Raw genomic sequence first — 27,500 nt, forward strand, 5'->3', positions numbered from 1 at the left:
TTTAAAAAATATGTAAAGTTAACAATATTTAATTGATGGAAGGACCACAGACGATTTTACTTTGTTCGTTAATTAGTTTGTACTTTTATGAATACTTGCGTATCAAAAACAATCATACAAAATGAAATTAATAATAGTATTGCGATCCAAAAAATACCACGTTTCAAAAAGAAAATAATTCAAAAGCGTTGTGAGATCAATTGACCCATAACCAAGCCTTCCCTTCGCCCCTATTTTCGACAATATATATGAGTTGAACAATTTAATAGGAGTTGTTACGGTAATATTTACTCATTTATTTATTTATTTAATTATTAATGTTATATTATTTTTATATTCTTTGACTTTCCGTTGACTTTGACTCTCGGTCAATGGGCTTTTTCTGAACTTTTTAGTCATCTAACTTGGTTGCCAAGCATGTAACTTCCATAACCCTAAAATAACTGCCCATCATTTATCACCATTCTCCCTAATACCCATGATGTCCTCCCGTCTCCAAGATAACTTCCCCCTTATTCTTATTAATAAAATCCACAAACACCATCTCAGGGTCTCATGATTCCATTAACAAAAAACTCTGCCCAAATTGTTACTCTCCAAAAAAACCTGAATACAATCTTCCAACTCCATTAATTTACCTTGCGTTCAAGTTGATATTACGTGTTCCTTAATCTCATCAACGATCTGACTTGAGCGTCGGAGGGGTTTTTCGAGATATCACCCCCGAACAAGGCTAACGTGTGGTGGTGCAGGAGTTTAGGTCACATTGATGGAAGAACTACTTCACATCTACAGGTCGTGGACAATTGATTTCTACAATACTTCTTATTCAAGTATTTCAAGTTCCTTTTGCACTTCCTCGTTTCAACACTGAAACAGGAGTAGTAAATCAAACAATTAAGTTAAATTTGATGGTGCCGTAAACAAATTCTAAACATAAAAATTATTGAAATTTAATTGAACTTTTGACTTATTCACATGGTAGACAAATAATTTTTTAATCCGTATGATGACCTTCACTTTTATGTGTTAGACAAAAGGTTTTTGTTTTAGTACTTATTTTAATTTTTTTTTTCAAAAAAGAAACTGATATGGTTAATTGAGACATTTGCTTTTATGAAAAAAAGTCGTTATGATTAACAATAATAACATAAATTTAACAAAACTTTAATATTTTGCCTACCAAGTGGAAAAGTTAGAAGATCAGATTACAAAGTGGATAAAAAATGTTCATCTACCACGTAAAAGAACAAGAAATTTAGGGTCAGCACATTAAAATTCTCTTAAAAATATGTGTGTCCGGTACGGCCGACTTAGACTAAGCACCACCACCGTTTAGGCAGACCTGAACATATGTTACCGTGTTCAACACCTAACAAATAATTGGAAAGGGAAATGCAATGAACTAGAAAAATGTCCGAATCCCATAATGTAGGGTCCTCCCTCCATTGTTTGGCCATAACATAAATAAGTGATCAATCTAAAGGAGGGATAGTAATATGCAGCACTGATTCTGGTTCGTTGGGTGGGGAGATAATAGGGCTAATAATTGACGAATTGCGCACAATTCACATGGTTCAAGTCTTTGTTGAAAGGGAGATATTATCCCTTAAAATAGACCACTTTGTCCCAATTCATGTGGTTAATTGTACCCATATCATTAGTACAGGAGATCACGAAATCTGGGCACTTCCAATCATATTCGTACACTTATGTTTTGTCCTTATGTGTATATAGCCGCAATACAATTAATATATTTTTAGTGAGATATATTTAATGACTTTTAATTTAAATATCACTACTTTAAAATTTTAATAATATATATAGTGGATATAGTGATATTTATTAAACCCTTTAACAACATAATAAAAAATTATATTAAAATTTTTTGCGACATAAAATTTAGTAACAATTCTAATAAATGTCACCATTGATTATACTAACAATTACATATGTCATTAAAGGCCAAATAAAGTGTTAGTAAATTACTTTATAGTGAAATTTAAAATATTTTATATCGCAAAAAATTAATTTTGTTGTAGCATCGGTTGAAAGCAAAAACTAGTGTTGCATGTGTTTATGTATGAGTTGATAATAGGTTTCAACTTTATTAATGTATGATGTGAATTGCTTCAATTTTGTAGTTCCATTTTTTTAAAAATATATTAGCTTATTATTAGTATTTGTAGTTAGTCGTCAAGTCGGCCACATGCGGGGCTAGCCGCTATAATGGTGGAGTTTTATGAGCTATCCTTCATTAGGATTTTTAGTTTATAGTGAGGCTCATATTTTTTTCCACGAAAATATTTGTTAAAATGCCACATATTGATATTTCTGAAATATAATTGAAAAGAGGCTATTGTAGCTATTGTAATTGATAATATTTTAATGAGATAGTACTTTTCCACGGCTTTTATTTTGCTATATGGTTGAAATTAAAATGAGAATTTTTTATATATAGTATAATAAAATTAAATGAACATCGCGAGTATTATAATTTTATGTAAATTCACATTCAATTTATTTTTTTTAAAAAGATATTTAGAAAAATTAGTAAATTAATTTATACTATTATCTTGTGTTGAATAAATAAGATATACTAATATAAATTATTTTAAGTGAGGAACTTATAGTATGATGTATTTTTACTTAATATATATACTATTATTATTTTATGCTAACTTTATAATCTCTCTTAATAATGGGGGAACTTTGAACAAATGGGCAAGAATAGGGGAAGGGATTAGGGGTTGGGGGAACGGTGGGAGAAGGTCGGGCTGCTGGGTTCAAAAGTTTAATATTTTTTAAAAATAAAACTCAAAAAAACTTGCAAAAAAACCCCAAAGTTAATGAAATATGCCACTTGTTAATGAATTTTATTACAATGTTTATAAATCTAAAAACATTGCTGCAACCATGTGGAAAAAAATTTAAAAATATTACCGCTTGTGTTTTCTTTAAAACTAGTTGTTATCATATAGAATTTTCATATATTTAATATCAATTAAAAATATTTTAAAAATAAAATATAATAATTGAATGCAATAAATGAAATTAAATTAACTAAACTACATTAAATTAAAAATAAAATAAAATAAAAATAAAAATAAATTTTGAATTGCAAAACTTAATTAAAAGATATGTCACGTGGAAGGTCATGTATACAACCACGTCAAGCAATTTCCACATTTTAGTCATGTTTGCAAGTGACTTGATATTCAGCTCAACAAGTAAAACTCTATTGCGTAAAAACTAACTTCAAAGTTTGTGCGAGAGAACACAATACTTGAAGTTGGAATTAATAATTAAAATTACAATAAAATAAAAATAAATTTAATTAACCAAAACTTAATTAAAAGATATATCATGTGCATAGTTATTAGAATCTCGATTCTGATCCACGATCCTACGATCCAAAATTAGAGATCGATCCGAATTGTAGGAAGGATCTTAATGTGGTAGAATCGTGCAATTCTACTTAGCTCAAGAATTTAGGTGGTGGGGTCATAACTCAATTTTACGATCCTACAGTTCAACGATCAGATCCGACAAGGGTAGTTTAAATCGAAAAATATTTCTATATAATTTAGATTTCACCGTAGTTTAAAAATGATTATTAAAAGTATCATTTTAAAAACTTAATAGATAGAGTCAAATAACTTTTTACTTATACTTAAAACTTAGAAAAGAACAAATATGATTGACAATCAATAATCCAAAGCACATTAATGAATATTTGTACGATCATACCCTCTCAATGATTTTAGGTAGAATCCTGATCCTAATAACCTTAGTCACGTGTAAATATATACAACCGCGTCAAGCAATTTCCACATTTTAGTCATGTCAACAAGTGACGATGTTCAGGTCAACAATAGGTAAACTTTACTGGGTAAAAACTAACTTCAAAGTTCATCCCAAGAAACACAATACGTACTTTAAGTTGGAATCAATAAACAAGTTTTGGTCAAAGTAAGACTTGTTACGTGAAAATTTTTCTAAAACTAATTTAGGAATATTCCTTATGGTAACCTCTAATTTCAAAATTTTCTAACGGTAGACAAATTTTTTTTTTTTTTTTATATATATATGTATATTTTTATGATTAGCCTCTAATGTCATATTGGTTTGCGCTATAACCTTATTGGCAAATGACATTAGTTTTGCAATACAGTAGTTGCTAACCATTAGTCTATTACAACACTAAAAGCTCCAACACTTATGCATGAAAACTCAAATAAATGTGATTTTTTATCTCCTAATCTACAACACTTATCAAAGGACAAATAATGTTGAAGATGGTGAAGAGATAAATTGGCGATTTGGACATTAAAGAGTCACATTATTTTGAGTCTTTCTGCATAAATGTTAGAGATTTTAATGTTTAAGTCAAAGATATTTCATTAGACAAAAAAGAGTCAATGACATTTATAAATAAGGTGATTGTGGAAATCAATTTGAAACTACAACGTTACTATAAGGACTAAAAAACACTTTATATACATCATCATCATCGAACTTAGTGTATCTCGCTCATAGGAACTACAATTAGAGTCAGAGGAAGAAAAGAAGACAACAATTCATGCTCATAAAAGAGAATGCGTCAAAAAAACCCTCCTTTAATTCACCTCATATCGTTTCCCCCTTAAAACATTATCGCTTAATATTTTTCCCTTATTATTTATCCCTAATTTTTTCACAAGGAATCCAGACAAGCTCTTAACCTAAAGCATATCACCAAATTTTTTAAAAAAAAGTTTAAGAACACGCAAAGTAGTTGGAATATAAAGTCTTCTAATCTCAATCCCATTTCAAAGAACAATTATTGGTTACTATACCCAAAAAAGTTCTAATCTTATTTATTGTTTAAATTAATGCTTTATATATAATCTTGCACAAATTATTGTATAATATGATTTTTTTCTGAGATACGCATCACAAATGAGTTAAATAGTTCAATTATTATAATGTATGAGTGAACTCCTTATTTTGAGGTCGTCTCACTGAAAGACGCTCTCTTAAAATAATAGCTAATAATCCTGAGCTAACTTTTTTTAAAATTGCAACACTTGACTTATACAATATTTAGAAGTGTTGCTTTGATCCTCTATAGTGATATATCCTAAAATCATGTAAAATCTTATTAGAATTTTCTTAATATTAGCCTCAATATATATAACCTTTTATAAGTTTCACTTATGCTTTCATAAGAAATACTTTATTAAAACTCTTATTTTAAATAAACTAGGGTTAATTATATCACTAAATTATAGTTTTCCACATGGTTAGGGTTGCCAAATATATGATGCGTCTAATTTGCTTAGAAATAAAGAAAGTGGAAAACGGAATCAAAATCATGGTTCATGATAACAAAAACTAATGTGATTTTCACGATATTCATCCATCAAAACGTGTCTTGTTAATTTTTATAATATAATAAAGTCACATAATATTATATTTGAACTCCACTTGATTTGCATTTTAAAATAATCTTATCTTACAATACAATCAATCTATATATTAGACTATCTTATTATGAAACGGATTTACATAATTAATGATTGTTAGAATATAAATAATCATTTTAAAGTAATAAATAAATATTTTAAAATAGTAATAAGTGATTACTTTAAACCGTAAATGATCACTTTAAAATTAACATAAGTATGATGTTAATATTTGATTAAAACAAATTCTTATACGAAACAGTTTCACCTTAATCATCTCATAAATGAATTAAATAGCTCAATTAATATATATTATCAACTTATATGCTTTTTATTAAAATTTTATCTCACTAAAAGATGATCTCTCGTAAATCGGTGGTTTATTATTGTAGCTGATTTATTATTGAAAATGTATTGCATAGGCCCATGACCAAATCAAAAGTTGAGATCTTCTTTTGTCAAGACAACGCATACTTCCTACTCCATTCTCTTTGATGCTTTAGTTTACTATAATTAATTGCTATTATTATATTTTTAATTGCAACTTGTTGAAGTATTTAATATTCTCCATATTTGTTTGCGTGTCTTCAATGATTTCTTTCATTTTTTAATTACTATTATTGTAAACTAAACTACAAACAGCTGCCAATTTGTTTACATTTTATATTCAACGAGTAGTACATGATATTACATACAATTAACTCTACATTATATAATGTAATTTCAAAAAAAAAATAAAACTCTACATTATATAATGTAAGTATGTAACCAATGGAGGACGTTTGAAATTTTAATTATCCTGAAATTAAAAAAATGAAAAAATAAGTATTAAATATTTTAAGTAACAAAAATATTATAACCGGCCATTTTAAATATATTTTTTAATTTTCATCTATAATGGTCAATTTTGAAAATTTCTTTTGATTAAAATTTTTTTATCAGCCTCTAAATATAAGGAGTAACAATCAAGGTTGTTAGAATTTAATATTAAAATTTTTTTATTAGCATCTAAATATAAGGAGTAACAATCAAGGTTGTTAGAATTTAATTTTATCTAGGATCGAGAAGGGATGTGATTGAAATCGATAGAAACAAGTCATAAAATCGTAAAATCCTACAAATATTTTATGTTTCACTACAAGATGAATGATTATTAGTAATATTTGTTCATATTAGTTCATTTTAAAGTTTTGAACTGCACATATAGATTTAATAACCATTTATGAACTACAAATCAGAAAATTAATTTTTAATGTGATAGTTGAATATAGCTTGTTCATTGACACATGTTTCTTAAAATTAAGTTTCTTAAAGTCTTAATTGTCTAATCACATAATTTTATAATGTTAACTTTTTATAATTTTTAAATATATATAATTTAATGCATAAATAAATAAAATAATATATTTCACTGCTTAAAAAGTCAAATATAGCAGTATAATAGAAGAAAGGATTACTACCAAATAAAGTATAGAATTAAGGTTCTCACGTTTATAGGCTAGCGTGTTCCTTAGTAGGTTTGACCCTACTCTTACTCGTTACCGAGTAAGACCACTTACCCCACAGCTTTCGTGTAGGGTCAGTCGATTAATATTGACTACTAGTCTACTTCTACTACTAGTAGTAACTATTATCTTGTTGGTGCCTTGGGCGTGGGTACTTTTGGAATTACACGGCTCGCACCATCCTCTTATCTACCTAGTGTAGCTGCAGCTCCGTCTCCCTTAAATTGTTTATGAGAGTATGACCCACATATTAAAAAAAGTGATTGAGTAGGTAATTAAGTATCTTAGAATGTGTTATGAATGTGATGTAAGGATTGATATGCGGTTAAAATTATATGGTTTTTATATTGTATTCTCTTTAATTGGGATGAATATGAATATATAATGATTAGATGATAGATATATAGACCTGGGAAAACGGTCGGTCGGTCGGGTTTTGGATCGGATCAATTTCGATCGGGTCATTTTCGGGTCGGGTCAGTTTCGGATCAGGTCAGTTTCAGGTCGGATCACTCTGGGTTTCGGGTAGGTTCGGATTGACCCAACGGGTTACCATAAAACATTAGAATATCCAATCGACTAATTCAACATAAAAAAAATCATTAAAATGTCTAAAAAAAATCATTAGAGAAATTACATGTACGATTTTCAAAAAATAGTTGGTATATTAGGTTCATTTAAGTGCAAGAAAAATAGGGGAATTAATACTTATTTTGAAAGACTTGTAAGATACGCGCTTTATAAAAGTTATTTTGTTTATTATAATTGTAACGTTAGATAAAAATGACGTTAAAATTATCTTCACAATTTTCATGTTGGAAAGATATACTACTAACTAAGTACTCATTTCGTCTTATAAGATACGCGTTTTATAATTTAGGGTAGCGACATTCGTTTTTTGAAAAGCTCATTCAAACGTGCGAAACGTTCGTATAAATTATATTGATTTGCTTACTGAAATGTAGAAGAATTAAAAACTCATTTGACTGATTTAACAAGATACATGTATTCAATTAAGATGATTATAACGTCCTGTTTTTAAAGAAAAATAATTATGATGGCTAAAAAGACGTTAAATACGTGTTTTTTGAGATCTGTTGATGAGTTTTAGGGTTCAAGTGATATACTCAATATGTTGAGATACTTTGAAAACTAAAATTTTATTTGAAATGAATTCTAACATTGAAATTACTCTAAAAATTGATATTAAATCGGTCAAAACGGGTCGGTTTCCGGTCGGGTCATCTTCGGTCGGGTAATTATCGGGTCGGTCATGTTTCGGATTAAGTCGCTTTCGGGTCGGTCGGGTTCTGGTTTTGTCGGGTCGAGTCCCGGGTTCATTTTCGGGTCGGATCAAATTTTCCCAGGTCTATAGATATACTATAATAAGTCTTACTTGTCATTAGTAGTGACTTGGTGGGTCCATTATCCATAAAATTGATACATAACTACAAAGTCTATACTTTTCTATCTCTCTAGAATAGTAGCTAAGAGAAAATTAGTTCTTAAAAAATTATTTATATTTGGTAATAGGTAAAAAGAGAATAAATTACATAAATGCAATTAAAACAAAGTTAAAATATATAGATGTGGTAAAAAAAGTAGTTGGTTATTATCCAAAAATATAAATGATACAAAATAAAAGACAAATTAAAATGAAAATGATGTTAAATGAAAAGGATGAAGGGAGTAACTATTTAATTGGTATGAACTTAGAGGAGATATTTGGTAAAATCACTTTTAAGATTTTAACTTTTTGATTAATCAAAAGAAGAAAATTACTGGAAAATAAATTTAAACCCAACTAAAAAATTGGGTTTGAAATCAAAATGAAAAAGTTAATTTGATTGGGGTCTTATTTTTGACTTATTAATCTACTTTTTTTTTTAATAAACTGTTAATAGTTAATTTTACTAAATATCTATTTCTATTAAATAACCAACTTAGGAAAAAAAATTAATGAATTGCAAACCCTTTTAACCTTGTCACTACTTAGTTTCCATTCACCAACTAAAAAAATTCAAAACCATTCCCACTCCACCCACTTCCTCCTTCGTTCCTAAATCCTATCTAATCCTATCTCTTTCGGTCTTTCCTTCTTATTTTAACTAGATTCTTTCCTCTTGCTTCCCACGCATTTCACACTTCCGCTTCCTCCCTCCAGCCGCCACTCTCACTCTTTCACGTTTTTCATGAATTTTCTCCTTTCCTCGTTTTCCTAAAAATATTCAACACAATGATAAATCTTTGGTCTTCTGATGATATTCATGGATCCTCATCTTTATCAATCATGGATACTCTCATCCCTTCTTCTAATACTACTACCACTTCTCAAGATACCCTCCATACCCGTCTTCAAGCTTTGATTGATACCCCTGTTACATCCCGAGGTGAGACCTGGACTTATGCTATTTTTTGGCAATATAGTGTTGATTATTCGGGTCAAGCTTTACTTGGGTGGGGTGATGGATATTATAGAGGTGAAGAGAATAAAACCCGAAAAGATAACCCTGCTAGTAATCGGGTTTCCCAGGATTTAGCTGAGCAAGAACATAGGAAACGGGTGCTCCGTGAGTTGAATTCACTCATTTCTGGATCTCCGGCTAATGAAGATTCTGCTGTGGAAGAGGAAGTTACTGATACTGAATGGTTTTTCCTCATTTCTATGACCCATTCTTTTGCTAGTGGTGAGGATTTACCGGGTCAAGCCCATTTGAGCGCGACTCCGATTTGGGCTGCGGGTTCTGACCGGCTTTCGACTTCACCTTGTAATCGGGCCAAACAAGGGTCATGCTTCGGACTTCAAACCATGGTGTCGATACCGGTTTTGAATGGAGTACTCGAGTTAGGGTCGACGGATGTGATTTTACAGTGTCCTGATTTGATGAATAAGGTTAGGGTTTTGTTCTGTTTTGGTTCCGGTCCTGGTGATCCGAGTGCCTGGTCCGTACCCGTATCCGTTTCTGTACCGGTACCGGAACCGGAACCGGCACCGGTTCTTTCCGTTGAAAGTGACCCAACTGCGATGTGGATCAATGACCCGAATCCACCAGAGGTCGTGAAGGAAATAAGGAATACACCAACCCCGCCGCCGCCGCCACCTCAGCAGCCGCAATTGAAAGTGATTAATTTGGATAATCCGATTAAAAACAACAACCCAGTTGAGATTCAAACTTCTCAACAAAAGCCAGGGTTTTTTACCAGAGAATTGAATTTTTCTGAGTATGCCGGGTTAAATGGAAGCGGGTCAAAGAGTAATGGAGGTTTAAAACCCGAATCTGGAGAGCTATTGAGTTTTGGTGGAGGTGATAGCAAAAGAAGTAGTACTACAAATTCGAATGGAAATGTGGGTATCTTCGGTTCGAATTCACAGTTCATAATTGATGATTGTAACAGCAAGAAGAAACGATCCCCAAATTCGAGAGGCAGTAATGACGAAGGAATCATGTCTTTTACATCTGGGGTGATAATGGCGTCGTCAGGGATTGGAAAATCAAGCAACAATGGCGGAGCTGATTCAGAGCATTCCGATTTAGAAGCGTCGGTAAAAGAAGTGGATAGTTGTATACTAGTAGCTGAGCCAGAAAAACGTCCGAGAAAACGAGGCCGAAAACCGGCTAACGGAAGAGAAGAGCCATTAAATCACGTCGAGGCAGAGAGACAACGGCGTGAGAAGCTAAACCAGAGGTTCTACGCTTTACGAGCTGTTGTCCCTAATGTGTCGAAAATGGATAAAGCGTCGCTCTTAGGCGACGCCATATCCTACATTAATGAGCTTAAGGCAAAGCTTCAAGATTTTTCGTCGGAAAAAGAAGCATTGATAGCTCAAGTAGAAGGGCTAAAGCGAGAATTAGCCACTAAAAATGGGCCGACATCACAACCACCGCCATCACCACCAACGAATCTCGAAAATGATCTAAAGGTGTTGGGAGGCCAAACACTAATAGATTTAGAGATTGATGTGAAGATAATTGGATGGGAAGCAATGATTAGAGTGAATTGTAACAAGAAAAACCACCCAGCTGCAAGGCTAATGGCAGCCTTAAAAGAATTGGATTTGGATGTATCACATGCTAGTGTTTCTGTTGTTAATGAATTGATGATCCAACAAGCAACTGTAAAAATGGGTAATAGATATTATAGTCAAGATCAATTAAGAATGATCTTAGCTTCTAAAATATCAGCTCCCAGATAAGAAAATCAGAGATTTGAAGCAGAAGATTAGTTGTATTGATGATTATTATTTTTGTGTATGTTGTTCATATTAGTCATTATTGAACCTTGTATGATATATTATTGTTGGGTAGTGTATAATTAATCTTAGTTTTAGCTTAAGGGAACTCCAGTTTTTAGATTGTATTAGTGTCATGTAGGAAACAGGAGCTGGGTTTTGGTTTATATCATGAACACCAATTTATGTAAATGGAAATAAGAACTTAGCTCCAATTCTCAAGTTTTGATTGTTTAATTGTTTATAATTTGGTCTTTTAGATTGTGTTTGGGGGTAAAGATCTCTTTGTTGCAACCATTGAAATGAATGGATTTAAGGCTACTTAGCCACGGATTTGCTTATTGGTATTTGGTACTAAATGGTAGTAAAATGATTTAAAGTGTAAATTTTTATAAAAAGTATCATATCATTTCCCTCTTAATCAAAAGTTAATCATAAAAAAATTGTTTTCTTTATTTTTTTTCATTACCTCTTAATTCCACGTTTTGTCACCATCATAATCATTATTATCATCGTTCCAATGAATTTCGGCTAGGGGTAGGGTTTGGGCAGACTAATACCCTCATCACGAGGAGGATGTAATTGAATAGAGCTCATCAACTCAAATATCGTCTGACATATGAGGTTCAAGAAAAACCTGCAAATGAATTTGTGAAGAAAATGTGATGATCAAAGAAGAACAATCATAGCTATTAAACTTGTGAAGAGATTTTCCCACTAAAAACACATTAAATTTAATTATTATTCTTGTTATTTAATACCGACTACTAAACAAATCGTTGGAGTACATTCATTTTGGTAAGGTGATGTATTTGTGCTCATAAAGTCATAATGGTGTATAGGAAAAGTGGTATTTTCTAAAGCAAGCTTAACAACTTTTTTACCAATTAGCAATTAGTAATTGGGTTGTACGACCTTACATCTTATAAGTAACATGTTAGTTTCAATTACATACACCTTTATCTTTGATAATGATTGTACGAATTTTTTACATTTTGTCCCTACATTTTAGATTCTTTACCAATGAATGATGATCTTAGTATGGTACAATTCACTTTCGTATTTTATTAATGATGAGGTTGCATAAACTTATACCTCATCTTAGCGTGATATTGGTGTTTTATTGTCAATGGGCATTAGCAAAAAAAAATATTATAAATCAATAAAACACTTCGGATGCAATACGAACAAAGGATAAGGGAATAATAGTTGGTCATACAAAAAGATAAACTGTTTAACAATTAGCAAGCTAGACTTTAATGGAACAGACACACCCAATATCGTTTATGATGTGCTTGTCTAAACACAATGAAGTGACCATAAAGTTTAATTTTAAGAACTCTATTGGATTCAATGTAAATATTTAAGGGAATAAAAAAGTTAAACTAATAGAATAAAGATAAGTAGAGATACAAATGAAATAATTGTGAAAGAGATAAAATGAGAGTAAAGTAAAAAAAAAAATAAAAAAGGATAATAATTTTCCTTATTTGGAGGAAAATATTCTCCCATCTTCTCCTAGGTTAAATTTATATCCTAATATGTGAATTAATTGCTATTTCATCCATTTTTCATTACTTTTTAACCAATTCTTGAACCTCTCTACAATTAAATTCTTTTAATCTTTTATCTAACTTTGTTATTCCACTTTGACTTTTATTAATCCCCTTAAATATTTATACTCAATCCAAGCGAGCTTTAAGCGTAATTTGTGAGCAATTCAATACATATGAGAAAAAGTGTTTGATGGATAAGTAAAAAAAAAAGGTGTAGATGCGATAAAAAATATAAGTCGAACACATTGATTCTTCCACCATTCCAATATACTTATGCTTTTATATAAAATATGAGCCCGCATTTTATACAAGCTATCATCATCATCATCTTACCAAGTGTAACCTGCTCATAGGAACTATGATTAGGATCTGGAAAGGGAGGGAAGACAACAACTCATACTTATAAAAGAGAGTGCAGCCAAAGAGTCCCTTAGCTCGAGACAGATCCCTAGATGAAACCTAAAAAAAACGAACCAAAGTTTTCAAAAATATAAAAATAAATAAAATATACATAAATATTAATAAATAAATACTAGCTAAAAACAAATAGAATAATGATATGTCAAAAGGCAAAGGCGAAAACAAGAACACTAACCGGTAAGCACAAGAGTATCAGTAGTCTAAGACATAGATTAGACGCCTCGAATTACTCCTATCCCGGTTAGGTCCTTAGAGAGGTGTAGGTCTTGCAAGTCATTTTTATTACAAATAATAATGCAAAATACAAATTACAATTTGGGAATTTGCATTTTCCCTTTGTTGATGACGAAAATAAAACTTACAAAAGATACACTAAGAACAAACTTGATGATGATCTTTGTAACGACAACCGTTACCTGGAAACTTGATACTTGTTGTAGGCGTGTAATTACTTTCCTTTTGTGATATTTTCCCCACAAAGGTACTTGGGTTGAGACTTGGAAATTCACAACGAGATACAAACAACACAACACACCCTTAGTACTTAGGGTATGTCACTTAATAACAAAGTGTTTAGTGAATTATAAACTTTGGAAATTCTATCAAGAAGTTTATAACTCTTTTTGAAAGAAAACAAGTAAGAGAGAAAGTAAAAATAAAGAATTCAAAAATTTTTGATGTAAGTGACATCCTTCCCCAAACCCCTATTTATACTAGTTCAAGTATACCAAAGGGTCATGAAAATTTAATCACCCATTGATGATCAAGTATAATGACCATCAATCAATACCATTTATAACTATGGTATTCATGAGCATTATTCCACACTATTAAGTCACTTGTAACTTCAAGTTGATCAAGAATAGAATCCAAAGCTCATTGATTAAAGAACACGAAAAGGCACATTTTGGTCTTTAATCCTTCCCTTTGACCCCTTTGGACCTTGTATTTTTAGTAAACTTTGTCCCACTACTATTTGTAGTACTTGGTGATAATTCTTAGGATTTAATATACACTAAATGTTCAATAATTTTTATTTTTTCTTCCCACGTTCTCCTAGGTGTTCCTTGACTTCTCTTACCTTCAACTATGATGCTTTTGATCCTCCTTATAGGGGCGTCAATGTCTTTCTCTGCACGTGCCCAAACCATTTTAATCTTTTTCACGTATCTTTGCAGAAATATGGGCTAAATCCACTTACTTAAAAGGCCAACTAAGAAGCTTCTATAAATACACCCCCTTGGAAGTAAGTTGAAAAGGATGAAAAAGATAAAATCAGAATTTTCCTACCTAAGACAAGACTGTCTCTCTAAAATACTATGTGTAACAGGAGCAGCAATCTCAATACATAATTAACATTTAATAATAATGTTTAATAAAAAAAATATTACAGAAGTCTCAAAATGCCAAAATGTTAAAAACTTTAAGTGATAAAACTGAAACTGTTTAAAACAAAAGTAAAATATTACATCTGATGAGAAATATTGTTTGCTCAAAATGCAAAACATACATCATCATCAAGTCATCAATAAAGGTACAAAAAGCAGCTAAATTCTCGATAAATAGTAATTGTTGCGGCCTGGATCGAAACCTGAAACTAAATCCTGCAAAATGCTGTCATCCATGATACGGATGACAGCCGATTGAATTGGTCATCACTTAACGCCGAGCATAACTTTCTATCCAGCACAAAATACGAAAATTATAAGCTAGATTATAAAATAATAATTTAAGTACGAACTTATAATTAATTGACACCACCGCATACTTTTACTATATTCTTAAATTGTTCCATATTTTTAAGTCATTAAGATACTATTCTCAATCCTGACAGAAGTACCTTACTACCACTTATACAATTCGGTAATCTTAATACTTAAGTAAGTTCATTTGGTTAATACTCATAACCGTACCATGCATCATAGCATCATAGTATCAACACTAATCAATTTTAGCACTGATCAACAAGAACAACAATATGACACCTGATATATGTAAGGGTCTGGTTAGGTGAGGACCGTAGTCCTAAACCCTAACTGTGGTGGGAGTCGTCACCCCTCCAATACAATTTGTGCTCGAGCTCTACAAGATAGGTAGCTAACCCCCTGTCTTACATCGCATTTTACGTGTCGGCCAACATGGGCGCCGGGATTTTACATGCCGGTCCATAGTTCGATATTACTTTACTATCAGGGTCATTCAATCAATATTCATTCATACAAGTACATCACATTTTTATTTTATAATTTGACTTTGATTTTGACTTTGATCAACTTAGGTGATAACCTCTTTTATTTGATAAAATTCTGAATCATAACATAAAATTAACCTTTATGTCTTTATACATTCATTATTAAATTTTTACATATTAAATTTTATCTATAACTTTATTTATAATAGTTCACTAAATTCACACTAATAACTTAATATTTTATTAATATTCTCCAAATTAATATTTTCCACAAGTAGCTACTAAAATCTATTTCTCTTTAAAGAAGTTTTCTAAATCAACATTTCCAACTTTACAATAAATAAAACTTTATTCTCTTAAAAAAAATCAAATATTTTAATTAAAATTCGAGTTAAAATTGCATCATTTGGATAAGTTTCAAAATTCTACAAGTTCAATAAAAATTAATATTTTAAGTTTAGAAAAATAAGTAAACTTATGAGGTTTGCAAAAATCAACATTCTAGTTATAAAATAAATAAAACTTATAATTTTAAAAAAATCAATATTTCTAATTTTAAAACAAGTCAAACTTATAATTTTCACAAAAGTCAATATTTCTAGTTATAAAACAAGTAAAACTTGTAATCTCACAAAATCAATATTTCACACATAGTTTGAGGGGCAAGTATACTAAAAATACTTTTACATCATTTTACATAAATTTTGGTCAAATAGTTAGCAAATAAAATATTTTCTATAAATAGTCATTAAAAGTTACTTTAATTATGAAATCTCATATATTCAAGAAAAACACTTTAATATTTAATAACTAATAAAAATTTCTCAAAAATATCTTTTTAAATTTTTATTTTATTATTATCACAAAAATAGTTATAATAATTTAAAATAGTAAATCAAACTCTTTTTTTTATATGATAGTGATCAAATGGCCTGTAAGTGTTTTGAGGCTTTTTCACATAAAAAGAACGACTTAATTTAATTTATCATACTAAATCCTAGATTTAAATAATTAACATAACCACTTAAAAAAAAAATCAAAACCTTACGCAATAACTTAGAAATTTACTATAACTTTAAGGATAAGCTTCAATCTCAAAATAAAGTATAATAATTAACAATATTCTTAATATAACCAAATTTAATAAAACAAATACGTTCATAAAATAACTTACTACCTTATAAACTAGTTTGAAGGCTAACATAAACATATTATTAAAAATTCTAACATAAAAATTCTTAAATATAATAACATTCCTAATGTAATACATAACTCATAAGCATACTAGCACTAGTTTATAACATAAATCATGCTTAATATCACTAGAATATAATTTTGCACCCAACTTCCTAAACTTGTTCAAAGATTATTTAATTAACATACTAAAAATACTTTCAGCATACACGTACTTAATATAATCTTGATCATAATTTTATTAAACTAATTTCCTACTAAAACATATCAACATATTTCATACTTTGTAGATTATAAAGTAAATATAATGTAAAATTCCACAAAAAGAGTAGGGTAAGAAGTTATGCCATAATAACACCAAGGATTAGTACTAAGTACTAATTAGGAAAATAATAAGAAATAAGACTCTTAAAGATAGATAATAACGCTCCAAAGATAATTAATCCAAACTCCCAAAATAATGATGATCTTCTAAGCTCCCAAAATAAATAAATTCAAACTCCAAAAATAATGTGATACATTAATTACCCAAAGTAATAACCCAATAATGCTCCAAAATGATGATGATTTAAGCTAAATAATAAGTGTTCTAAGCTCCATCTTCTTGAATTTCTTCAACTAATATAATAAAGGTATTAAGGTAATAAAATTTTAACGAAGTGAAAATATAAGAAAGAATGTTAGAAAATTTTGATGATGATGGTGCAAGTGATCTCATGGCTAAGAGGGTATTTATAATGAATTTTGGCAACTTCTAATTCATAAGTTGTATGAAAGAAAGATTGATAGGAGTATGAAATAAGGTTAGCTTGTGTAAGTGGTTTGGAGTATGTAAGTGTATGTGTAAAGTTGGAGTGTGGAAGTAAATTTGTAGGAGTTGGAGTGTGGAAGTAAATTTGTAGGAGTTGGAGTGTGTAAGTGGGTGTATAAGAGATTGAAGTATAGAAGAAGATTAGCTTGTGTAAGTAATGAACATCATGGGTTAAGTAGAAAGAATTTTGGTTCATCAAATTTTTGTTCTAGTATTTACAAGTGAATATACTTTAAATTAATGAGTAAATTTGATCATGAAATATGTAGTTTACTTAGAAATTTTGCCTAAAACTATACTTAAAGTTAATAATAAAAATACGACTCATTTTTAATAGTATAAAATCATCATCATCATCCTACCCAGTGTATTCCACTCATAGAAGAACTATGGACAGAGTCTGGGGAGGAAAGGACGGCGGCAACTCATAACCATAAAGGAGAGCGCGGCCAAAGGAGTTCCCCAGCTCGAGAAAGATAGGAGACGTAGCTATACGGAAAAGATAAAAAAAAAAGCATACAAATAAAATAAATAAGTAGAACCAACTACAAAAAGAGAACAAAAACTAATAACAATATAATTAAATAATTAAATCAAAGTTATAAGGTTAAAATAATAAGCAGTAATGTTAGTTTAAGGAAGAAAGTTAAAACGTAACGTTTTACAAAATCGTAAATATAATAATAAAGTTTTACTTTTCGTACTATAAATAATAGAATAATATTTTAGTGCTTATAAAAAGATTTTAAACAAAATAATATTTTACAGTTTCATATTTGAAAGAAATTAAAGAATCAGAAAAGGTTTAGTAATTAAAGATGGTTTGAAATTAATAACCAAGGATTAGAAATTTGAATTGAAAATTCAGAATAATTAATTGGAAGATTAAGATTAAGAATTTTGAGTTTGTTACACTACTTCTTTCGTTCCACTATACTTGCTACATTTAACTTTTTACGCAATCCAATGCGTTACTTTGATCATTTATATATTGAATTATACACGTTTAAAAATTATAAAAAGTTAAGATTATAAAAGTATGGGATTAGACGATTCAAACAAGATTCTACTTGACTGCATTTTTTCTTACACATTAGTCGCAATATATAAAATAAGCTTGAAGGATGAATAGTGTCAATAATAGAAATGTAGCGAGTATTTCAGAACGGAGGAAGTACTACATCATAGTAGCTGATATGTAGGTAGTAACTTGGGCATCAGAGGCACTACCGCCGTGGGCCACTCTTGGGGTTCTTGGTGTTATTTTGTAGAAATTATATAGTTTTCAGCCGATCATCGTACTACCATCACAACCACCCAAAGGTACCTGTTCATTTGATTGTTTTCAATGTTTAACAAGTTCAACTTACTATATTTTCCATATTGGTTATTTTTAAATTACTAGCTATTACTAATTTTTGGCAAAAAATTAGGCCTATTGCTTCTATCAGCTGGACTATAAGACACATTCTACACACTAAAGGATAAACTCATTTTTTTTAAAATTTTGGCTGGAATGCTTTACCTTTTTAGAAGATTAAGTCAGTTTATACCCTAATCTTAAGCCACGATCAACCATTACAGTGGGCCAAATGCATCAGGAATAGATATTCAACCCCTAAAAATCGCTTTATTAGCTAGCTTGCTTTTCATAACAGGCTTAAAATAAAAGATTGGTTGATCAAGATTGGTGTTTGTGTTAAAATGAGAAATATTTTCTTTGAATTCTGCTGAGTGCTGATTGGCTCATTTATAGCAAAAGGCAGCTCTTTTGGAAGATTCATTGTGTATTTCTTCTTGAGTCTTTGCTTGATATTTCCACCTTTTTCCTCTTAACACCCACATGTTTTATGTGTTGATGCTCCTTTTTTACATGTAATGCTGCAACATGTTTGAGATTAGTCAGTTACTCTTAAAGTTTCTTGCCAATTGATCTGCAACAAAATTTGTCGATTTATATCAATCATGTCTATTTGTAAAACTATAGAAGTAAAATTCCTTCTTTTACTGATGCATCATTTTAATCATCTATATATAGAATCATATAAAAATATAAATTATGATAAATTAGTATTTATGAAAGATTGCAATTAGACTATTCAAACTAAATCTTATTACCTGTAATTTTTTATACACTGTTCCGCATTAGCCACAATATATAAAATTAACATTAATGATGAATAGGGCTAAAACTCATAAAAGAAAATTGTCAAAAATAAACCAATTTTTATTGGATCTGCTTAAAATAAATCCAACTAATAATTATTTTTAAATAAATGTGTCTATTCGGTATAATTACTGAAAATAAACAATAAGTATGGTTGTTTTCAGCGAATTAAGCTAAATATTAATTTATTATTAACAATTTTACTAATCATAATATATTAAGTATTTCAGATATTAAGTATTTCAAAAGGGAGAAAGTAACACCAAGTTATCCACCTACTATGCTATTATTATAATCAACAACTACTAAAGTAAGCATGCGGAGGATTGTATTTTCAAATCTAATCAACTCATTCTATTAATCATAGGGTGAAGATGAGTTTTGTAAAGCTATTACTATTTATTAGCTATATATAAACAATTTTCATTTATAGGTTCTCTTGAGTTTAGGGTTTTATTTACCTCATCATCTTGTAAGTATGATCCACCGTTTTCTATTCCTCCACACTCTTATCAGTTCATTTATGCCATATGAAAGTCATAGCACATTCCTCTATTATAATTACCTTATCTTTGTACCAAACAATTTTATTTTTGATTTTGACCTATAAAACCTCTAAAATGGATTTGAATCCAAAAATGTGTTTATCATTTAACTAGCTTAATCATCTCTCCACCAAACAGTCCTTATAAGACGATACTACAAGTTGAAAGTACAATTATATACCTAGTAAATTGTATGACAAAATAGCCAAATAACTTGAATAGGATAATTAGACTTTGTCACTAAAATTTACTACCCATTTGAATACAAGTTTTTAAGTTATAATAATGGTCTTGTTTAGTTGGAGTAAGTACTTTATTTTACTAGCAAGTTTATGGAATTTCACTCTGGGATCGTTTTGTATTCAAAATTTTAAGATAGGTAACAGACTCAATTTATCATTATCCTTACAAATTGTTTGGTATAGTTTTTTTGATAAACCTTACCGTTGTCAAAAGGAAACTGTTTTCATTACTGTGTTAATGCTCATATGATCTTAGGGAATCAGTACCATCACCTTTCTCTCTCTCCCTCAACAGGGACAGTTTTGAGCCCATTGAGATATCCAACCGCATAAAACCCCCAGTTTTATGGTTCCTCATATTTTAAATGCAACATTAACAACAAGGTAAACATTTTGTATTTTGAACCAAAGAACTTGGTTTCGAAACCCATCGACACATTTTCAAGGTAATGTAAAAGCTCTCTGACTAATGCATACCTTTCAACTACTACTCCACATTATTTTTTCAAAAACAATTACTATTTTTCACTCTTCCCATCATACCTGTGCCAACATTATTAGTGAATTCTCTACCATTCTCAAGTCCCAACATTCATTGCTCATCTATTCATCTTCCTCCCAAAAATTATTACCGTTGAATTTTCATAATGCTATCTTCTAGAATATCTCTTAAAATGAAATTCAAATTATACCATTGAAAGCACAAGATTAGAGATGTCAATCTTATAATTTTAAGATTTCAAATTTTATTCAAACTTAACGCAGTTGGAGGGGTAAAACTCACGTGTATCATTTCATATTTTTCAATAATTGATGTTCATCAAAAAGGAAAAAAAAGAAATAGAAAGAGCAGTGTCAACCCTCTGCCATTCAATTTGTGCAAATCATGTATATACAATGCAAATTCCTAGAGTTACCTTAATTAGGTTACTAGAAACTAGGAAACAATATAAAAAGATAATATCAAATATTCCCAAAAAATATCTACTAAAAATATATCCTCAATACCCCCCTCAAGTTGGAGCACCTGGATCATAAGTGCCCAACTTGGACAAAATATGGTAAAACTGTGACTTCCCAAGAGCCTTCGTGAAAATTTCGACCAATTGTGTAGTCGTAGGAACATATGAAGGAGAAATCAAGCTATCTATAATTGCATCGCAAACAAAGTGACAATCGACTTCAATATATTTGGTCCTTTCATGAAAGACCAGATTTTTTGCGATGTGCAAAGCAGATTGACTATCACAAAATAACTTGATCGCCTTAGGATGATGTACATCTAAACTCAACAACAAACCTTTAAGCCATTTGAGCTCACAAGTAGCTGCGTACATAGACCTGTACTCAGCATCACAAGAGGACGTTGCCACAGTTGGTTGCCTTTTAGTTTTCCAAGAAATAGGCGAATGGCCTAAAAACACCAACCAACCTGTGACAGAGCGACGAGTTAGAGGACATGCCGCCCAATCTGAATCACACCAACCTTCCAAGGTGAGATCACTAATAGCACTCAACAAGATACCCTGACCCGGGGTACCTTTCAAATAACGAACAACACTAAGAGCTGCTTCCCAATGCTCAATACGCGGCTCTTGTATAAATTGAGACAAGATATGAACGCAGTATGCGAGATCCGGCCTAGTTACTCCTAGGTAAATCAAACGACCAACCAGCCTCCGATACGCTGCCGGATCCTCAAGAAGCGCACCTGTGGCACGACCGAGCTTGTGGTTTTGCTCCATGGGAAAACCACTCGGCTTTGCCCCTAACAAACCTACCTCAGAAATAATATCCAACATATATTTTCGTTGACATAAAAATAAACCTGAAGCACTACGAGCAACTTCTATGCCCAAAAAATATTTCAAAGGACCTAGATCCTTCATCTTGAAACAATCATTGAGATAAGCCTTGAAGCCAACAAGTGCAGCGAAATGATTACCAGAAATAATAAGATCATCAACATATACTAAGACATTAATCTGAACTGTGCCTTTAGTATATGTGAAAAGAGAATAATCAGAGTAAGATTGAATGAAGCCATACCCTTTCAAAGCCGAAGTTAGCTTTCCAAACCAACACCTCGGTGCTTGTTTCAACCCATACAAGGACTTGTTCAAGCGACACACTAATGTAGGATCTTCACTTTCGAACCCGGGAGGTAATTTCATGTATACCTCCTCAGAAAGATGACCATGCAAGAAAGCATTATGCACATCCATTTGATGAAGTTCCCAATTCTTTGATGCTGCAATTGCAAGAAAAGTCCAAACCGTTGTCATCTTTGCAACCGGAGCAAACGTTTCACTATAATCTATGCCTTCCTACTGATGATTACCAAAGACAACCAAACGAGATTTAAGTCGTTCAATATCACCATTAGACAAATATTTTGTTTTAAACACCCATTGACTCCCTAGAACACGTTTACCAGAGAGAAGGTGCACTAAGGTCCATGTACCGTTATCTTCCAAGGCCCTTATTTCCTCTTGCATAGATTTCCTCCAACCTTCATGTTTCATGGCCTCTTTAAAGGATTTCGGATCATCACCACCAACAATAGCTGCCAAAAACATACAATAATTCACAGAAGACTTGTCACAATTTATATAATGTGCTAAAGGATAGGGAGTACCTGAAGGAGTGTTGGAGGATGGAGTGGAGGGAGACAGATTGTTAGCAAAAACGGAGTGAGTCACATAATCTCGATGACGCACATTAGGGATCTTTCTCGAAAGCCGCGGCCCAAGGGCTGTGGAGCTGCTGTCTCCGACCCTGCGGGTTCTACCGGCAAGGAGGCAGTAGCTTCGTGCTGCTGGGCTACTATCGACCCCGCGCCCGCGTGCTTCTCCTGCGGGTCTACACCTGTGCCTCCCTCAACAGCACGATTATGCCCATTTTCCACCACATCAATATGAGAGTCCTCAAACTCAATAAAATCATCATGAACATCATAACCCGAATCAAAAACATAAGACTATATGTTAACATCTTCCGGAGTAGCAAACGGAAACACATCTTCAATGAACTTAACATCCCGAGACACAAAGAAAACCTTAGTTTCAAGATCATACAAACGCCACCCTTTCTTCCCAAAAGAATAGCCTACAAAGACACACTTCCGACTTCTGCTTTCAAACTTATCCCCGTTAGTTTTCTGATTATGTGCAAAGCATAAACAACCAAAAGTACGAATGGCGTCAAACGTAGGGGGTTTATGAAAAAGAATTTCAAATAGGGTTTTATTTTGTAGCAATGGAGTGGGAGTACGGTTAATTAGGTGAACCGCGGCAAGGACACACTCTCCCCAAAAATAAATAGGTAATTTGGCTTGAAATCTCAAAGCTCTCCCAACTGACAAAATATGTTTATGTTTTCTCTCGACCCTCCCGTTTTGTTGTGGAGTACCCACACAAGAGGTTTGGAATATAATACCCGTAGCTTCAAAAAATTCACGCAAACAATTAAATTCCGTACCATTATCACTTTGCACAATTTTTATGGATTGAGAAAATTGTCTTTCTACCATAGCTACAAACATCAAAAACATACGAAAAACCTCTGTTTTATCATTCATCAAATAAACCCAAACAGCTCTAGAATAATCATCAACTATTGTCAAAAAATAACGAGTACCACATGACGAAACATGTCTATACGGACCCCACAAATCACAATGAATTTTTTCAAAAATTCTAGATGCTTTATTGTTACTCAAAGGAAAACTATCTCTAGGATGCTTAGCACGCATACATACTTCACATCGTTTATTTAAATAAGCTTTATTACTAACTGTGGGAAGCAGCTTAATGACTTTCTCGGAAGGGTGACCCATACGACGATGCCACAACTCCAACTCTGAATTTGCAACACTCACATGATGTACCGAATCCGTTTTGCTAAAGTAATATAATCCGTCCCTCCTAGTTCCCGTTCCAATCAGCTCCTTCGTTTGGTCCTGTATAGCACAAATATAAGAATTAAATTTGACAGTACAATGAAGATCGTCATTGAGTTGCGAAACAGAAATCAAGTTACAACTCAAATTAGGAGCATAGAGTACTCCGGTGAGAGTAATCTTGTCCGATAAACAAACAGAGCCAATAAAAGATGCCGAAACTGTTTCTCCATTGGGCAAACCAACCGGACATTCAAAGCTCTTTGAATTAAAAAGCCAATGTTTTTCTCCGGTTACATGATGCGTAGCTCCTGTGTCAATAATCCAAGAGGTATCATCAAACTTACCACTCAAACAATTATCGGAAAGTGAAACACTACCAAGCAATCCCGTAATCGCCTTCCATCGTTCACTAGAAAATAAACAACCCCAAGCAAAAGAACTTGTATCCTCCGGATTCGAGTCACCACCGGAGACCGCATTAGCCTTCACGGGACCTCCACGACCGCGACCAGCTGCGGGTGGCCCCCCCTGGCTGCCAGCAGCACTCTCTGGCCAACCATATTTGTCATAGCAGCGGTTTTCGTCATGGCCTCGTTTTTTACAGTAAGCACAAGTTTTATTGGACCAGCACTTCACGGTTTCATGACCCACCTTTTTACACTTGTCACACATCGGCAGCTGCCGATCAGAGCCACCAGCGCCACCAGCACGCCCCCTCCCTGCAGCAGCCCGTACCGCAAACCCGAGGGCAGGAGGAGACTCCTCCTTGGCACGAGAAATACCCCTGACTTTCTCATCCTGCGAAACCTGCTGGTATGCTCTATTTAAAGTAGGTAGGGGATCGTGGGATAGCAACATGGATCGCAAAGAAGCATAATACTCAGAGTATAGTCCAAGCAAAAATTGTTGAAGACGATCCTCGTCACGCCTCTCTGCGTGTTGCCTCCCAACATTACAAGTACACTTCCCACATTTACAAGAAATTAGGGGTTCTAGTCGATCAAGTTCATCCCACAAAACTGATAATCTACTATAATAAACCGCAACCTTCATAGTTTTCGATTGTTCACATCTATTAATATTAGATTTAAGTTGTTGAATTCTAGGGCCATTAACAAGACAAAAACGCTCATGTAAATCATCCCACAATTTCTTAGCATCATCATAATGAGAAAGCATAGATTTTACATCGGGATCGATTGTGTTCATGAGCCAAGAAACTAACATACACTGAATTGTGACCCAATCATCCTTCGTACATGGCGGTGCAAAGGAGGTGATACTACCATCAAGAAAACCGAACTTCCGGCAAGAACACAAAGCAATTCGCACGGCATGAGACCAATCATGAAAATTATCCAATTTGAGACGCTGTGAGGTAATGAAATCCTCGGGCCGATCTTGTGGTCCAAGGTAGAAAGGAGAATTTGTTTCAATTTTTGTGGGTGGCGGTGGAGGAGGTGTGTCCTCCATTGTTGAACTTTTACAAAGAAAAAATTAAGGCTCTAATACCAAGAAAGAGCAGTGTCAACCCTCTGCCATTCAATTTGTGCAAATCATGTATATACAATGCAAATTCCTAGAGTTACCTTAATTAGGTTACTAGAAACTAGGAAACAATATAAAAAGATAATATCAAATATTGCCAAAAAATATCTACCAAAAATATATCCTCAATAGAAATAGACTACAAGAATTTGGACTAACTTAAATTCTTCTGCTGGAATAATTTATATTAAAATTAGGTATTGAATTACTTGATCAATTCGTTAAACGTATTTTAATTTTTATCTTTATTTATTTCAATATGTAATTTGAATTGCTCATTTGGTTTTTAACTAAAGTGCAGACTTCTTTAGCCATATGTTGGTTCTCAATTATATTTTGTGCAATTGGAAAAGGTTGAAATGGAGGTAAGTTGATGGTTTTTTTCGTTGATTCATGATAAAGGAGTAACTTTTACTGGAGTAATACGTTCGTCGTAATTTAATGATATTTTAAGCTTTTTTGCTTTTTGTTATTTGAAATTTGTTTCTAAAAAATTTCTCATAATTTTTTGTTGTTGATTGAGACTTTTGACTACAGTAGCCATTTAATTATATGTTCATAAAAATTGGTGTTTTTGTTAATATTAGATTGTATTTTAATATGACAATATAAATTTTTTTAGTGGAAGAAAGTTCTTTATTATAAAATGTTAATATTCAGCCTCATTTTCGTAAATAATCACATAAATGGATAGGGTCTCAATTATAAATGCTCCGTCCCTGTCTTTCAATCAATCTTCATAAAATTGATGTGATTTTTTTTGGTCTTCAAGAATTATTTGCTCTGTTGCATGCATTTGAATTGAAATTAGGGGTATAAAATCTGAAAATTTAGGGTTAATTTGCCGAAAATTTAAAAGTAAAACTCCCAATTTAATCATTTTTTCTTTCAACATCATTTTATGTGAAGGTGAAGCTATGAAGGTTGTCGTTTGTGAGGTAGTATTAAGATTTGGTGGCGACTTTCATGAGGTTGGTGGCTTTCGTGGGGTTGGTGGCTATGGTTTGAGTAGAGAGAAAGTGCAAAATTAAAAACATTGTTTCCTCTCCATGTTAATTACTAATATACCAAACAACTCATAATAATAACATCTTACATTATCCTTACTCCTCTTTGTGAATTCCTTTTTCATTACATTTTTATTCCTCATATCAAACACTTTCTTAACCTTTTTCTCCCCTTAGTCTTTTCCATTACCTCTCTTTATAAATTTCTTTTCCATTTTATTTTTATTCCTCGTATCAAACAACGTCTTACTCTTTTTTTCTTCTTCAGCCTACCCTGATTCAAAATAGAAATGGGATAGAAATAGAAAAACTTTTTGATATTGGAAAGGAGGGACATTGGCACTCTACAAATCATAATTGTTACATAAATATACTTAATGTCAAGGTTGGTTGATACAACAGGTTTCATCGACAAAATTGATAAAGGTTTTTTTTTTTTTAATATGAGTAATTATTATTATTAATTTAATATAATATACTATATTAATAGTTAGCTAATAAAACTATTGTTTGGAATGTAATATTTGAGAAGACTAAGCAAAAATATAAAAAATGTGTTTTACAGGTAATTGTGAACTTTTGCAAAGTATTAGCTCAAATTTAACTTATTTATTACCTTTTGCAAAACTAACTTAAAACCTAAAGCTAATACAAAATAACAGTGTAGGAAAATAGGAAGTAGAATAAAATAAAGATATTATTTTAGAATGTTATGTTTTAAAAAATTAAGTA

General features: G+C 31.7%; 1 protein-coding gene across 1 annotated transcript; it reads left to right on the forward strand.

Annotated features, from left to right (window-relative positions):
* The first annotated feature begins 8,962 nt into the window (after positions 1 to 8,962).
* LOC130799652 (transcription factor MYC2-like) lies at positions 8,963 to 11,405 on the forward strand. The gene has a single exon (XM_057662822.1). The coding sequence runs from the start codon at positions 9,189 to 9,191 to the stop codon at positions 11,145 to 11,147; it is 1,959 nt and encodes a 652-aa protein (XP_057518805.1). The 5' UTR covers positions 8,963 to 9,188; the 3' UTR covers positions 11,148 to 11,405.
* The last annotated feature ends 16,095 nt before the right edge of the window (positions 11,406 to 27,500 follow it).

Source organism: Amaranthus tricolor, chromosome 14, assembly GCF_026212465.1.
Source record: "Amaranthus tricolor cultivar Red isolate AtriRed21 chromosome 14, ASM2621246v1, whole genome shotgun sequence".
Classification (NCBI taxonomy): Eukaryota; Viridiplantae; Streptophyta; class Magnoliopsida; order Caryophyllales; family Amaranthaceae; genus Amaranthus; species Amaranthus tricolor.

Bases quoted from the DNA above. Each gene is read 5' to 3' on its own strand.
- LOC130799652 (XM_057662822.1), top strand. From the start codon at position 9,189: ATGATAAATCTTTGGTCTTCTGATGATATTCATGGATCCTCATCTTTA.